The 16,276-nt window shown below is 38.1% G+C and overlaps 2 protein-coding genes across 2 annotated transcripts in view; one reads left to right on the top strand and one right to left on the bottom strand.

Moving 5' to 3' along the window:
- Window positions 1-16,276, top strand: part of CDC73 (cell division cycle 73) — a 118,458-nt gene that overhangs the window by 54,429 nt on the left and 47,753 nt on the right. The window lies entirely within an intron of this gene.
- On the bottom strand, window positions 7,594-15,958 carry B3GALT2 (beta-1,3-galactosyltransferase 2). The gene is made up of 2 exons (XM_005533505.3): window positions 15,401-15,958; window positions 7,594-10,623 (listed from the first exon to the last, which is right to left on the bottom strand). The coding sequence occupies exon 2, from the start codon at window positions 10,492-10,494 to the stop codon at window positions 9,226-9,228; it is 1,269 nt and encodes a 422-aa protein (XP_005533562.1). The 5' UTR covers window positions 10,495-10,623; window positions 15,401-15,958; the 3' UTR covers window positions 7,594-9,225.

The raw sequence follows: 16,276 nt of genomic DNA, 5'->3' as shown, positions 1-16,276 counted from the left end.
ATATGTCTTCACTAAAAAACCACTACTTTACTGAACATATGGCAGAAACTCCCTGAAGCATGCCAAAAATTAAATGTCAGGTTAATCAATCTCTTCCATTCCACTTAGGAGAGGCATCAGAAAAAGTTACATTATTTCCTTGAAGGTATGATTTTTATTCATAACTGAGAACTTTCACAAATATTAGTATACTAGTAACACTATTGTAGTGTTTAAGTTTATTCCATTCTGGATCTTAACCTGGAGGATGTTAAGTACTTATTACCTTTTATATTCTATTTATCTCAGTTATATATAAAGCAGTAATAAAATAATAGTTTTAAATATTTTCTGTGCAAAATTCCATCTATAAAATGTTCCCTGCATATGGATTACTGTTATGGTACTATTTCTTTAAAATTATTAAATTATCTAATACCCACATTTGTAGTTGAAAGGATTATAATTCACAGTGTTTGGTTCCAAGTACAGGCAGCTTTTCAGAAAAGAAAATAAAAGGACAGTAAGTGTCCATCCTTTCAGTGTGAACATTGTCCAACTTCAATTAAGTTAAATTTAAACTGGGTCTTAGTTGTATACGCTGAAATAGCTGCACTTGGAAGTGGAGCAGAAGAACTTTGCTATGTCCTAGCCAGGTTATGTCAGCATGGACTGCTTGCTGCAATTCCACTATTGTGGGAAAAAAGAAACAACACTTAATGTTCCTGATCATTTGTTTTGTCATGAAGTTCCTATGATTTATCTGTTCTGTGAGTAAATCAGGGTCTGATGAATTCAAGGACTATATTAGTGCTTCAGATGCTAATACTTGTAAGTCTGGGAGAATATTGTGATAAGAAATGGGGGAAGAAACCACTCCATTCCATGTGAAATATTTACAATGAAAAAAAAAAATAATGCAAGATTCATAGGTGTTTTTTTCTTACAGAACTGGAAAAGGTAAAACATTAATACTTGACTGGTTGTCAAAAGGAATCTTACATGCAAAACCAAAGTAGTGTTTCATAAAACTCAATTTATGGAATGTGTGCAGAAGATGCTACTTAACAGGTGTGCTCATGGGTATAAATTTTTTTAATGAATAGGAAGAGGGGTAGGGAAGAAATGTCATTGTGTAGTTTATTCTAGTTTTTCCATTCTGCTCTGCTAGCATGGAATTTGGACAATAATTCATTCAAACTACTTAACTTCTACTAGTAGAAAATATGGAGATGGTGGAAGGGAAAAAAAAGGAAATTAAAATGACTGAGGGATCCAGACAGTGCACTTCTTAATGACCAGGACAACATTATATTTCATTCAGGCTTAGAGCCTCCAAATTATTGTTACGGGGCTCTCATTCCTTTATTAACATTAATGAAAGCTGGATATCTGAAGTTGTTTGCAGCATCCCTTTCGCAACTGAATTTTGGTTAGAAAAAATTCATACCTTTGATGAAAGTTGCACACAGATTTGTCTGCTTTTTAAAAAGGGGATAATTCACAGCTGTATAGGAGGAAGTAGTGACTACAGCTTTTAACCCTGAATAAATTTTAATTTTTGTGAAGTAAAATAATTGTGATTATCTATCATTGTTCCCCTATTTTTTATTTTTTTTACCATTTTGAGAATTCAGGGAAAAGATTAGATTTTTCAGTTAATGTGGTTAGCTTTCAAAATAGTTAAATCATGTAAAATGTGATCAAACAATAAAAGCAAACTGATGCCTCAGGTTTTTAAAATAATTTCAGATTTGGAAGACAAAATTTTGCCATGACATAAATAGAGATACATCTATATATGAATAATGTGATTTCTGGGGATTTGTTGGGATTTTGGTTGGTTTTTCCTTTTTGCCTTTGGCATGACTCATTGTAGGTGCAGCATAAACTTTGTCATTTGATTTTTGAGCAATAGAGGTGTTAGTTGTTCCCTCAGGTATATATGAGTTATTTACCTTTATTTTAGAGTCTCAAGTAACATTAAGAGTACCTCTGAATTGTCTAATTTCCTTACATTTTTGGGACATAAAAATGTTATCCTTTTCTGCACAAAAAACCAATCAATAAAATACAATATTTTAAATTAGTTAAAGATGATACAATGGGAAATTGGTTCTCTTCATTCAGAAGACTGGATAATTGAGTTGAACTTTTATGGCAGCAAAAATCAATGTCTAGATGGACTTTGGAAGAATGCCTATAAAAGGACTGGCATTTGCATTAAGTAGCAGCACTAAATTTTTGACTGAGTCGCAGATAGTACTCTCCACTATTTCTTTTTTTTTTTTTTGTCATCTTGTATCAACCTATGCGTTGATAGGGCAAAACAGGTTTAAAATGTGATGTAAATGGATGCTTCTTTTGAAAGTGATGACAGTGATACAAATCCTAAATGAAACATGCAAGATTGTAGGTTATTCTTATTCTCACAACTCTTCTCAGGCTTCAGCTTATTTAAATACAGGGTGTGTTAAATATTTAGGAAAGGCAGTGAGGATGGTTTTAGTTTCCTTCGATGTCTTGTCTGGTATTTTGTTAACAGAGAATTTCTTGTGGCAGTTGATTTGTCTCATTTTAAACTTAGAGCCTTACTGTGATGTGGGAGCACTTGGCCTTTGTGGAAGAAAAGATGTGGCAGGGTTGTGTTGTGGGGTTTGATGGTTTTAGGATTGCATGGATGTTTTTAATTTTTAATTTAATATAAAACTTTAAAAATGTTAACAGCAAAAGAACTGGGAATATTTACTTTCTGAAGACTTTTTTTATATTGAAAAGATTCCTCTCTTAGATCCTTGCAAGCATGACTGTTTCTTCTAAAATCTGAATTTTTGTCATCTTGGGAAATTTTTTAAGATTTCACACTATTTTCAGTATCTTAATCTTTTTTAGTTTTATATATTGCAAGGCATTATCAAAGCTGGTATCCTTAAAATGTTAGGATGACAAACATATTTCACACACTTCACTTTTTAATGAGGTAAAGAAAAAGAGACTTCTCCGTAATGCCCACACTGAGCATCTGGGAGATCAAAGCGAGTGGTTCACAGAATATTCCTATTAAACAGTTGAAATGCCACTTATTATTAGCTGGAGCTAAATGGGCTAATAGGAGGTGGAGGCATTGCTGTGATGCCCTTGTCCTCAGAGCATAGTGTGTATTCCTCAGTGCACCTTGGCCTCCACTGAGGTAGAACAGCCTGCAATGTTTTGTTATGTTAAAAAGTGTATATTGGTTACAAACTGTAACTGTGTAACTGATTGTATAAAAACACCAGTTTCTTCCTCCTTCTCTTTTCTTAAACAAATGACATCTTGAAGGTCACCAACAATTCAATCTACCCTTCAGAAAGTGGGTTTTTTCCTCCAGCCTTCCCAGGCAAATGAAAGCCCTTTGAGAAAAATCCCTCAAAGATTTTAGCAGTTTTGACTTCACCCAGGACACGGTGCACAACTTAAGCATTCAGATGGAAGCCTTTGAGAGTACATAAAGGTTTAAGCCATGAATACTCCCTGAGCTGGAGGGACTTTTTTTTTTTTTTTTTTTTTTTTTTTTTTTTTTTTTTTGTGATAATTCAAGGTTACTTTCTTGGTCAGAACATTTTGACCAAAAGCAGTCTTGAGAAAAGTGAAGGGAACGGTTTGTACCCTGTGGTTATAGAGCAGTTAGCTCATGAACCAAAATGCATCATTACTATGATTCAGTTAGTGTTATCAGGAAAACTGTCATATTTAAATGCTTAAGAGAGCACTTGTACTGTTGCCATGGCAATATCAGAAAAGCAAAGTGGTAGTGTTCATCCATATCCCAGAATATGGATGTTCAGCTAAATTCCTTTGCAGTCTTTTTAATTGTGAAAGGAAGAGGTACCATATTGTACCAGGCTCTGTTTCTTTTGAGCTGGAACAAATGAAGGTTGAAATTAACTCTTTGTGTGAAGATTAAATACAAATCCTGGGCACAGGTGATCTAATTTGCTTTGCTCTTGGTTTGTTTGTATAATATGTGTAAAGCACTCTCTGTGGAGTTACTGATCTGCTGTTCATGCCATTGTGTCATGACTTGGAATTTGGTTTGGCTTTAATAAGACATGCACTGCAGTCCCAAACGACAGATTTTGTTAGAAGAATGGATTTACCTCATAGGTTCCTATTTTCTCTAAGTGCAGAAGTGTGAACACTTAAGACAAGAGTTCCAGATCCTGCTTTCTCATTTGACCTTACTTTTTTAACACTTTTCCCTGCCACTGAGCCTGTGTGATGTTGATCAGCTGTGCATTTTTAGTTTCACTCTACAAGCTCCTTTTTCACTGATTTGCTGCAAGAAGTTGTTTCCAGAACCCTCCTCCTAACCCAGAAAGCCTTTGCCTTCACTCTTGGTACAAAGCAGAGCCCCTGTTCTGTCCTTGCTGACCTACGTTTGCACAGTGCAGCATTTCAGAGCTGGCAGTGCAGCTTCCCTGCCTCCCTCCTTCCCCTGGGCTGCCCACAGAGTGGCTGGGCTTGGGAAGCAGGGCTGGGGAAGGAAGGCAGTGCTAGATGGGCTGGAGATGGGATCTGTGTAGGAATAACAGTCAGTGCCATGTCAGCAAGGGAGGGGTGATACTGTGCCCCAAGTCACATCCTGCTTTGGAAGGACAATCTGAAGTGAAAAGGACAATAATGCTCTTCATTTTGAAGTGCAGTTCTCACAGTGTAACTGAGTGATTGTCCAGTATTCACTTATTTGTGCTATTTTACAGCAAAAGAGGGATCGAGAAATAGCATCTAAAATTAGGAAAATATGGCAACAAGTGATGTTTTTGCAAATCAGTTAGAAGCATGTTCTTCCCAAAAGCACAAGTGGAAGTAGTAGCTTCTATATTAGCATATTCCCTCTCCCTTTCATTTCCTCCTAGGATGTTTCCACACATTGCGGTGAGCATTCATTTAAGAGAAAAGGTTTCCTTGCCCTGTGGGATTATGTAGGTATTTTGGATTGATGTGTGATTAGGGACTGAGTTAACATATCAGGAAAATAAGTGGGAAGAGGGAGGCAGTCTAAAGTAATGGCCTTTAGGTGCTTCCCTCCCCTCCAGTGCCTGATTTAGCCTTGGAGACAGTTAATGCATGTCTTAACATGTTGATATATTCTGAAAATATTTTGTAAATAAGGACTGACACATCTTATCTTACTGCACTGCAAAGAAAAGCAGATTCTAAATTGCTGTTCTAGTAAGGTTAACCTGAAAAGTAGTCTGTCTCATCTCTTCTAGATCACTGCTATCCCATAATTTAAGTTTATAAATTTAAGCGAAGATCTTAGTGGGCACTGAATTTTCTCTTAGAACAACCATTGACACTTGGAATTACCTTGACATGTAATTTTTAAAATTTAGAACAGATAGTGAACTTTACCCATGAAAGATCTCTCAGTGACTGGGGATGGGATCTGTTCTATTACACCAAAAGCTGTAGTTGCACGTTTTGTTTTCTTAATTCTCTTGGTATGGGATGTGCAGGTATCTCACACCACTGATTTAATTGGAGATTTGAAAGGAACGGTTCTGTTGTTCAATAACAACATCTTTTTGGTGAGACTTCATTTTGGTCCTGTAGCGTCATTGTGTAAATCTTTATTCAGTTGAAAGTTAAATAAGTATGGGGAAATGATGGAATTCCAATTTCTGTTCTTTGTTACCAGGCCAACTTTTGTAAGATTTTTCTTTGCCGTAATAATGGTGCTGATGATGTTACAATTTTTTTCTCCCTTCATAATTTTTGAGCCATTATGACTTTTTATATTTGTTTTCAACCAGAAGCAGACACAGAAGTAAAAACATTTAAAACAAGTATTATACAAATTCTTGTACTTCTGTATTCAATGAATTATATCCTGTATATTGTATTCTGTATTCAATGAGTTATACATATACATATTTTTTTTTGTACTGTATTGCAGACACGTTAGAGTTTTAGCTACAAGTTTGTATAATATTGCTAATGAAAAATGCATTTTTTTCTTGCTGTATGGGGAAAGTGAGAGAACTTGTCCAGACTTTTAATGATATAATTAATTATTGCACTATTTTTAACATGAACTCTTTTTTATACTCTACTAGAGTGAGATAGTTAAAGCACAAGCTAGAAAACAGTAAAACATTCAGCGAAAAAAATGTAGAGTGTTCATTCTGTAATTGCATATTTCATCATACAAAAGGTTTCCCTTTTGTTTCTGAAAGCTTTGTAACAAACTCTGCAAGGAAACAGTACTTGGATGCAAATGTTTTTAGTAGCCTTTGACCATACTGATAAGGATTCAAGTATGTTTATGGAGTAGTCTCAGCTTACACCCAAACATTAATGCAAATTTTAAAAATCACGTTGGACCCTTAAAATGGCATTAAGAATGGCTTTTTATTTATCATTTTGGTGCTCCTCACTAGCCCTGTAAGTAGCAGGAAGTTTGGTATGCTAAACTCATGGGCATTGGGCTGTGGTTCTGCCAAGCTTGGACAGATCAGCATTGTGCAGGAGCTCCAAAGCCCTAAGATGAGTTTGGTTTGGCTGCCAAACTTGATGATTCCAGTGCCAAACTATTTAATGTTTAGTATTAACCTCTTGGACTATACCCAGGAGCCAGGAACAGCATTTTGGACTAACTAGAGTTGGTAAAATTGGGTACCTCACAGTGGTGCTGGAAAGCCCCAAGGGCTGGGAAGCAGTGCGTAAGTCCTCTCCAGGAGGCTGGATTGCATCCTTGGCCTGCACTGCTTGCACTTATGGCATTGGACCTCTTCCAGAATTCAGTCCCCTGCAGTGGTAGTTGGCTTCCCACACTTGCTCTGGAGGTCTAGAGCTAGCACTGTGGTGTAGAGCCTGCCTACAGTGACCTTCAGCCAGGTGCCTTTCAGCTGGATGTCAGCTGTGGCCTCTGTTAGCTGGGAGCAAGCAGCACATTGAGTGGGGGAAACTGCAGTAGGTGCTGAAAGCACACTCCCAAAACATCTGTCCAGGGCAGCTCTCTCACATGAATGCCAACAGGCATCATGAAAACTGACTGTGTGAACTTTCAACTAATTTGGATAAATCTCTGCAGAAGAGAGTTACTGTTTTTACAGATATTTGCTTTCAGATATCAACAAGATAAAATCAGATATTGATATGATTTGAGATGTGCTGAAAATGCAGAAATGTACAATTAGCACACCCCAAATAAAGCAGAGTAAAAACTTTAGTAGAGGATCACCAAAAAAAACGGTGTTGAGAAAATTCTGCACCTTCCAGAGAACCTGCTGGAATTGCTTCAGAGGTGCATCCAGTGCCTTGTGGTCTGTTCAGATGTGAGTTCATGCAGACAGACAGCCTGAGAGCTGCTGAGAATGGCCAGTAATATGATTTGTCTTCTCATTACAAAGGAGAGAACCCTGCTCTGATCTCTGTATTGTGCACAAAAAACAGGCTTTAAGGACGTGGGAACACTAGAAAAACCAAGTAATGCTAAAGCTAGGAATTTCTTTCTTCCTGAGCAGCTTTCCCAGAAAATGTGAAATCTTAAGACCATAAATATAATCAATTTTATTAAATAATAAAAGTACATCAAATGTTTGTATTTTATCCAATTAATTAGTCCCAGTCAAACAGAAAACTAATTGCAGTTTGATCATTTGCTAATGATCAGAGGTGGGTATTGCTTACCCTGGCACTGTGACAAACAGTAATAACCTGAATCTGATATAACTCTGCTGTAACAGTTGGGAAAAAAAGCTTTAAAAAATTGCAAACCTGTAAATAGATTTAGCCCACTTCGCACAATTTCTTTTCAGTGGTACATATTGTGACTAAATTGCTTGGATTTTGTTCCTGCCCATATTGATGGCTGGAACTCAATCTTTTTGTGACTTAGTCTTCCCCACCTATAAACTCGTGTGTGGGCTTCATTTTCTCCAGCAGATGTGTTTTCACTTGGCTGACCCTTGCTTTTTGTCAGACAGAAAAGAGCAAAACAATACATTTGATTAGTTTTCTCCCGCTTTGCACAAAATGAAATTTTGTCGAGAATGGTGCAAGACTGGAACTTATGTTTTACATTTGTCATCAGTGATGTGGTTAGATAGGGAAAGCCAATCGGAAGATCTCGCGATGTACGGGAAGATAGGGCCCCTCTTTCTTCAAAGTTCTATAACCCATAATATCACGGTGATGACATAATCATAACTGGGTCATATAAAACCTTGCACACCAGAAATAAACGCTCTTCACTGTCCACCACATTGGTGTTCGTGTGTGATTAGCCTGACAGGCCTGTAAGTTAGCCGTCGTGTCACTCACGAACCGGGTTGCTATGCCTCATCTGAGGCAACACATCAGCCTTGGAGTTACCTTGAAGTTACGTAGGGAAATTAATAGCAGATCCTGTGAATTTGCATAAAGGTTCCAAGTGGAATGAATATTACTTGGCACCAGATCTTAGGAGCTTGCCCTAACTTCTAGAGAATGAAGTAACTTTCAGTTAGCTCTTTTGTGGACTGAAAGTTGCATCCAGAACACCACTTGCGTTTCTGAAGGCAATGTACAAAGCAAGTCTTTGCAAGTTTGATTACGTTTATCTCTCCTTCAAAACCAAATAAGCAAACTTCTCAAAACTGGACCTACTTCAAGGGAGTACATTCTTAGTGCTTTAGGATTTATTGATAGTGTCTTACTAAATAGTGACATTGTTAAATGTGTTGTACATTAATGCAGTGTATAGTAATTGTCATGTGGAATTTGAAGGTAAAACTCATCTGCCCTTTGTGCATTTCCTTAATTTTTAATTTTTAATTTTATAGCAGTTCTGGATAATAAGAAATCATTACATGGAAGAGAACTAGAGCTATGAATGAACTCCTTAAAATAAAATTTTAGTGTGGAAAATATGCTCAATTATATTTTACTGGCATATGAATCAGCAATTGTACCGCCAAAGTGTGCATGCTTATTATTGCATGTTAACACATAAATCCTTATATACCATCTCTTTTTTCTTTTTTCTTTTTTCTTTTATTCTTTTTTTAATCTCGAGTTCACTGGAAAAAGCTTTTGGTTATAATTTCGTCATATTCAAGAGCTGTACTTTTTTTTTTAACTTAAAAAAATAATTTCCTGCCTGCACTGTGTGCTGGGCTCAGTTTGGGCTTTGCCTGGGGCATCTCCATGGTCACTGTCCATGCACTCAGCACTGTTTATTTACACATGCCACGCGGGGCCGGGCAGCAGCACTGGCCCTCAGTGCAGTCTGCGGTGGCGGTACCTGCCGGCCTTGTCTTTGGCCGCATTTGTGCAGGCATTGTGCTTGTTCTGCTGTAAGTGGTTCCAGTATTTGATCAGTTCACTAGGTTGGAACTGATGGGAGGTAATTAGGTGGCTGTATTTACAGCTGGAATAAGAAACTCGCCAGTGATTGAAGACAAACTCGTTTGGTGGGGGCATGGGGTCAATCCGCAGCTTGGCGAGACAGATCCCCACGTACACATCCTCTAAATGTAAACGTCTGATGCTTAAGGAGACCTTAAAGATTTTTTCTGCTAAGTCTCCAGAAAAAACATAACCAGTTCCAGAGCAGAATACAGGATAACGTTCACTTGGATACAAATCAGGTGGCATATACCACTTGCTATCCTTGTTCCTATTAGGCGCATAACCTCTCATTAAATAACCTGTAAAATACTTGTGCCTTGGAGGAAGTTCTGGTTTCAGAAGCTTGTGTATTAAATATTCAGTATTGACAAACATATCACTATCAGTTTTCATAACATATGGAACATGTGGACAGTAGGTTGCAACCCAGTTCATTCCCATCAGAGTTTTTATAGTTAAATTATAGTAGGTATCTAAGTATTCTTGTTGAATGATGTCGTGGTACTGTCTGCTTTCCTCAAGGATGGTTTGCTGGAGGTATTCATTTACCTTGGTGCTTAAGCCCAACAAAAAAATCCGCACAATTTGGATGCCAGGTGTCAGGCTCTCGTTGCCCCAGGTCTGTCGAATTGCTTGTCTGGCCTCCACCTGGCCTGGCTCTGCGGCTATGAGCAGTGTTAGAAAAGGGGTCTTTTCCTGGCACTTGTCAGGCTCATTTATGACATATTTGAAATGATAGGAAGTAGGATACCCTGTTCCTTTCTCGTTGTAAATACTTCCATTGGCGCTGAGGGTATTTTCCAAACCTGTTACTCCCTGTGGTGACAGATCTGTGTTGTTAGGGTTGGTGACTGTCTGAGGCCTAAATGTCTGAGGCACAGCATCTCTCCACATGTTCCTTAGAGAGCTGTGGTTGGTCTCACTTTTTGTAGATCTAAATCCTCGTATGGTGTAAGACATGGGGTTTTCTCTAAATCCAGCCTTGCCTGGCAGCCAGTTGTGATGGTTAAAGAACAGAAACATGGCAAAAAGAAACACCAGAGAGGCCAGGCCAATGAGATGGGTGCGAAAGAGAGACCTTTTGGTATTCCAGGTCATCTTTGCCAAGCAGCAGTGTCGTCTTCTCCATTGAAGCATGTTGTAAGGATCCAGTGAGATATGAGACAATGCTCAAGGAAAAGGCTTTTCCAATTGGTTTAGAATCCACAGCTATTCTTTGGTATTCATTTTCCTTTGAGTTGAGTAATTGTCTGCAAATGGCTCACTCTGCAAAGAATAAAAAAAAATAAATCAGAAATCTTTCATTTTACATACTTGTAATATAAACAGTTTTAAATAGAAACTAGATATAAAATTGAGTTAAATTTACTTTTTCAAAGAACAGCCCAAGTCAATGGAAACAAGATTTGGCTTATGCTAAAGGCTAACCTTGTTTTATGATTTAATTTGATTTGATAGCTTTTAAAAATGCTTTTTTGCCTGGTAAAAGTTTTGACAATCATCCTGGATATGAAAGATAAAGAGGATAAAAAATGGATCATATTAGCAGGAAAAAGTGTGAAGTAGATGTAAATAGCTTCATATCCATGGCTGTGAAATCCTTGTAGAGTGTTTGAGAAGGACTGAATGAAAAAGCCTTGCTGGCAGATGGAAGGTTTATTGGCATTAATAAAAATTGATTTGACATGCAGAGGCTAGGATGGCTCAGAGTTTTAAAGCCCTTTTTGCAAACAGCCATGCCTGGTGGTGGGACAGACATTGCAGGGTTGTCAATGGCAGAACTGTGTTAGTCACGGGACACTGCCTGGCATGTCTCTACTGACCCCCACTGTGCAAGGAAAGTCAATGAGAAGATGCACCTGTCAAAATTAATTTTCAGAGTCCAGTAACCTCACTGCATAGCCCTCAGATGCTAGTGCAGGATAACATTCCTGGTCACCTTTCAGGTGCCTTTCACCTTCTACTCAGCATTGGAGGAAAACATAGAATGGAGCACTGGGTTGTGGTGCCAGGTTCAGAGGCAGCTGAATTGAAATTAAGTTCTTGGTTTTTAGTAGACAGAGATCTTGGGTCGTGATCATGTTAACTGGAAATAAAATTGCTCAGGACTAAGTTTCTGGACAACTATCTGATGATCATGATACCAGATTTGGTTTTTTTCCTCTATAAAAGTATATGTAACTACTGTACATAGCAGTTGGAAATTTAAAGTACTCTGACCAGCAGCTGTAGCTGTAGAAAAAAGTGCCAAAGCAGTCTGTGCTTAATTTTCTCTTAAATTTTTGTTCATATTCAGGAGCAGAGTCAATATGGCAGCTTCATGATGCTGCATATTAAAAGCTGATCACATCATGTTGTAAATGAACTTGCACTGTACAATAGCAATTAGTTTGTAATTTTCAATTTACTCTAATTCATTCCTGGGCCCTAGGGTTTTGTATAGGTAAAGGGATGACAGTTGAACAAGACTCCATAGAAAATGCTGTTTCTAATAGAAATATGTAATTTATTAATTGCTTTGCTATCTTATAAAACCAATATTTTGATTAATTTGTGCATTTAAAAACTTTACATGGGAAATTACAGGGTTTAACATTGTAAGGGAGTAATTTTAGATGAGATATCAATCAAATAGTAAGATACTAAGTTGTCTGTGTGTCATGCAATACTCAGTCTGGCCTGTTCACGAAAGAAATATTTGTATTTCGGAAGGGTGGGGAGAGGGGTATAACTGATTTTTGTTTTACTTACTGCCGGTATCTTTACAAACACCCTCCGGAGCAAGCGGGAGGTGCCTCACGGCCGGCCCGCCGCCTCAGCGACTCCGCCAGGGGGCGACACTGCGCGGTGATTGTGTCGCGAGAAGGGCGCGTGCACCTCTATTCTTCGGAAACACCCGAGCCCATTCTGGGAACACCCGAACGTTTCAGTGCCCTTCAGCTGTTTTCATGCGTTTGGTTTTAAAGCTTGCTGAAAGTATCTTTGATTTTCTTATTAAACTATTTGGGGCTCATGCCACTTCCCGGAGACTCAGTTGCCTCTGTAAAACTCAGAAATGCTTGTGCCTAAAACTGTGTACTTCGGGAATCGACCTGACACTCCACGCTTGTGCTGCTTTAACTCGAGTGTTGTCCTCCTGTAAAAGATGATAATCCCTAAATGTTCGAGACTTGTGTTTATGTGACCATTTGCACCTGCTTTTCTCTGCTGGAAAAACAGAAGCTTCCCCTCAAAACTTGTAACTTTTAGTTTGTCTGCAGTGTGCAGTGAGTTGTAAATTACTAACTTAGTGACTAAATGACTAAGTCAGGGAATATCTCTGTATAAGCAAACATAAATGTCACTTCAAAGGATAGCCTAGATCTCAGGGAAGTTAATTGTTTGATAACAGATTGGAGGGCAGCAGTGGGAACGTTTGATTAATTATTGTTCCATTGCATGTGTCCACAGTTTAGGAAGAAAATCAAAGCCAGAATTTCACGATTGTGGAGTAGCAGCTAGAACTCAGATTAATTTTGTCACACCGAATTGTTCCCCTCATAAAACTACAGTCAGTAGATGGAAATACTTCAGCAAAAGTGCACTGCACTGCTAATCTTTCTTTAATCTTTAACTGAGGTAGTGTTTTGATGAACACCTACTTTGATAAGGCAATAGGCAAAAGTGAGAATCTTAAGTTACAGAAATATTTGTTTAAATAGGAAATGGTTTGCAGGTGCTGTGTTTCCCTGATGCACTGATGAAGTGTCCCAGCAAAGGCAGTTGAAATGGCCGAAGCCTTTATTAGGCTGCATGCTTACATAATGCATATGAAAATAAGTTTTACAGTGAGGGACAGAACTAGAATCGGAAGACGTTTTAAGAGAGTAATATTTCCTTGATTTTTTTTTTTTTTTTTTGCGTATTTCCTTGTTTTTTTACATATTTCCTTGATTTTTCAAGGTAGGAGTGTCTTAGAAAATCTGTCTCTGTTTGCCCTTTAAAAAGGCATTTTATGAATAGGGGAAGCACCCACATCTATATTTCAGCTTCATAGAGCTATTGACTGAAAAAAACCAAATATCTTGGGCTCATTTTCTTTGCAGTTGTGTATAAAATATGTATGTGAAATATACAGTGGTTATTAAGCATTGAAAATACAGCAACATTTGCGCCTTTGAAAAAAAATACTACATGTTAGGGTGCATTGTTTAAAAATAATGTAAAAAACTGTTAATAGATATTAAACCCACCATCAAATGGTATTATAAAAATATTATTTTCTCTAATTTAATTAGAGCATTACCTTTTTTGCTCAAATACTTTAAATTCCATTTTGCAGAAAGGTTATGAACAGCACCAGCTATTGACAGTAGATAAGAAAACCTAAGTACAGCAGAGGATCTCTAGAACACTCACCTTGTCCTCTGAGAGTGTGTTGTTGTGTGTAACTGCATTTTGGAGATATTATTTGTGATAATGCTTCTTCATTTTTGGCACCTGGCAGTGCATTCATTGATGCATTATCAAATGCCAAATACATAAATTGTGAATGCCTCTTGAATTTTTATTTATGGTCTGTGCTCTGCTGATGTTTTGGTTCCTGGTACTTGCAGTTCTGCACTATAATTACAGCTTTGAAAACTGAAGCATTTGACTTCCTATTCACACGTTGTGGATTTTCATTTTTTGATTAGCTGTGTGGGCAAACTCTTAAATTAGAGGGAAGAGTTCAAAAGGCAGCCTGAGTCTGTATTCTGATGAACAGCAGTTGCATATTGGGCCTCATTTAATGTGGCTGACTTCCCTTACGGACTCTATTAATCTTTTGCACAAAACAGTATTTGGGATAACGTTTGCTGTGCAAGTGTTTGAATGCCTGATACCAATGTCTTACATTATTAGCCAGTACATTATTATGTACTTCTCCTGGAGTGTTGCCTGAAGGTACATTTTTTGTTGTTGTTGTTTTAAAAGTTCTGTCAAGTGACTATATTCTAAATGTCCTAAAACTGATTTGAAACCAGTGTCTGATGTATGCTGCATCCCCTGGTTTGTAAACTCTTTCTAGCTGCAGTTATTTTATTTCATGTTGGCATTGTCTTGGGCAAAGAAAACACATTTATATTGACATTTAACGATTTATTATAGCTTAGTGGTATATTCTGCACATAAGCACTTTCTTTCAGTGGTGTATTGAATTGCTATATATTTAGGTCTTAAATTTGTATTGCAAATATTCACCTATTTTTTTGTCACTAGTGACAAAATATTTAAATGTCAACAAAAAAATAGAAATGATTGGCAATTAGATGGAATGTCATTTTACAATCCAAGTTAAACAGTCCATGTTTTCATATTAAACAGAAATTGCAGTGATGGCAGGAGATAAGTTACGTGCTTACCATTTTGAGTGTGTAGTGTTTGAAGGTTTCCTTTTGGGATGTCAGGGAGCCTGATGTTGCTTGTAAATCGTTGTGCCTGATTGCACTGCTGATGGTTTAAATCATGCCCAGTCTTTTGCACGTTCCCAATTTATGCTTGGCTGGTAGTGCCCTGGTGACATTTTGCTTGTGTTTGGGGGGCAGAAAAGCAAGTGTAAAAAGGGCTGAGGGGACTTTTAAGATAATGTCTTTTGACTGTGTGGTCTGTTTTGATGGTTCAATGCTCTCAGTATGTCACATTATGGCCATTTTATCATGCCTTAAGATTACTTCAGATAAGGATTAATTCTGACCTAGTTTGAGAGGATTTCTGTTTTTTCTGTACTGGAGGGGCTTGAGTTTTTAATTTTTCAGTTAAAAGCAATCATTACAAGAACTCCATTATCCCTTTAATCCTTCCTCTCCAGCCACACCAGCCTTGGCAGACTGTGAGCCGTGCATTTAGTCTGTGTAAGGGAGTGACATTGTGCTGGGGGAGAGAAAAACCTACTGGAATTCTTTCTCCTTGCTCAGAGACAGTGTTATCTCTGGGCTCTGCAAATTAGTAACAATCATTATCTGTAATGGCTGAAAAGGTAACAGACAAGCGTATGAATATCACACACATGGGTTTGACATACCTTCCTTGGTCAGGCCATTTATGGTGCAGGATTATACCCACAAAAAATAGTTTGGGCACGCCATCACTTCAGCAAAAAAGATGCTCTCGACCGTGCACACATCCCCCATCATCCCTGCTTCCTGCGACCGCTCTGCTCGGGATCCACTCTGTCCATCTGCCTGCCCGATGCCGTGTTACCTTCCTTGCTTCAAAGTGGTGTCCTTGTCTTGGGGCTTTTTGTTCATGCTGCAGACAAAAGGACAGGAGTTGTTGCGGAGCACGGGGTTGACTGGCGCTCACAGCTGCTGCATTGGGGCTCTCACATCTGGTGTCTGTCAGCCTGGACAATACAGGGCTGTGTTCTCCTCTCCTCAGGATCCATATTTCTGGTGGAAATGTTAGCAGGGAGTGCTAGTGCGTAGTGCCTCAGTTGTCTTCGGTAATAGGATCTCTCTCTGTTCCTTCCTTCATTGTTGCTAGGCAATAATAGAAATGGTTTGGCGTTATTTTAACCCAGAATTGTGGTGTATAAAATCCATTCTGTAGTTCTTCAGCTGCTGCACAGGCAGGCAGCAGTTTAAATGTGGGCTTTGACAGATGCTGTCTTCTGACAGAGCAGAATTTAACGTCACTGCTTGGCTGAATCCCACGTGATTGTTTGCATTCATTTTGACTAAATCCGAAGGCAGACAGGAAGCTTTACAGGCTCATGCTCTTATTTGATAAATGATACATACTCAGTTCATGCACAGTGGTAGGTGAAATTAGTATAAAAATTGTATGATCATTAAGTGAAAAATTGAGGGTTTTTACAGATTGTTTTTACTTTTCCTTGACATTGTAACTTACAATTTTCTTGGAGATTTTTAATGCTAGATGTTCTATTCCCATATTC

This window comes from Pseudopodoces humilis, chromosome 10 (assembly GCF_049639895.1).
Source record: "Pseudopodoces humilis isolate 2021_Gansu_Grassland_sample_001 chromosome 10, ASM4963989v1, whole genome shotgun sequence".
NCBI classification, from domain to species: Eukaryota; Metazoa; Chordata; class Aves; order Passeriformes; family Paridae; genus Pseudopodoces; species Pseudopodoces humilis.
Note: the sequence above shows the minus strand (reverse complement) of the source record. Positions and strands in the feature narration are given on the sequence as shown.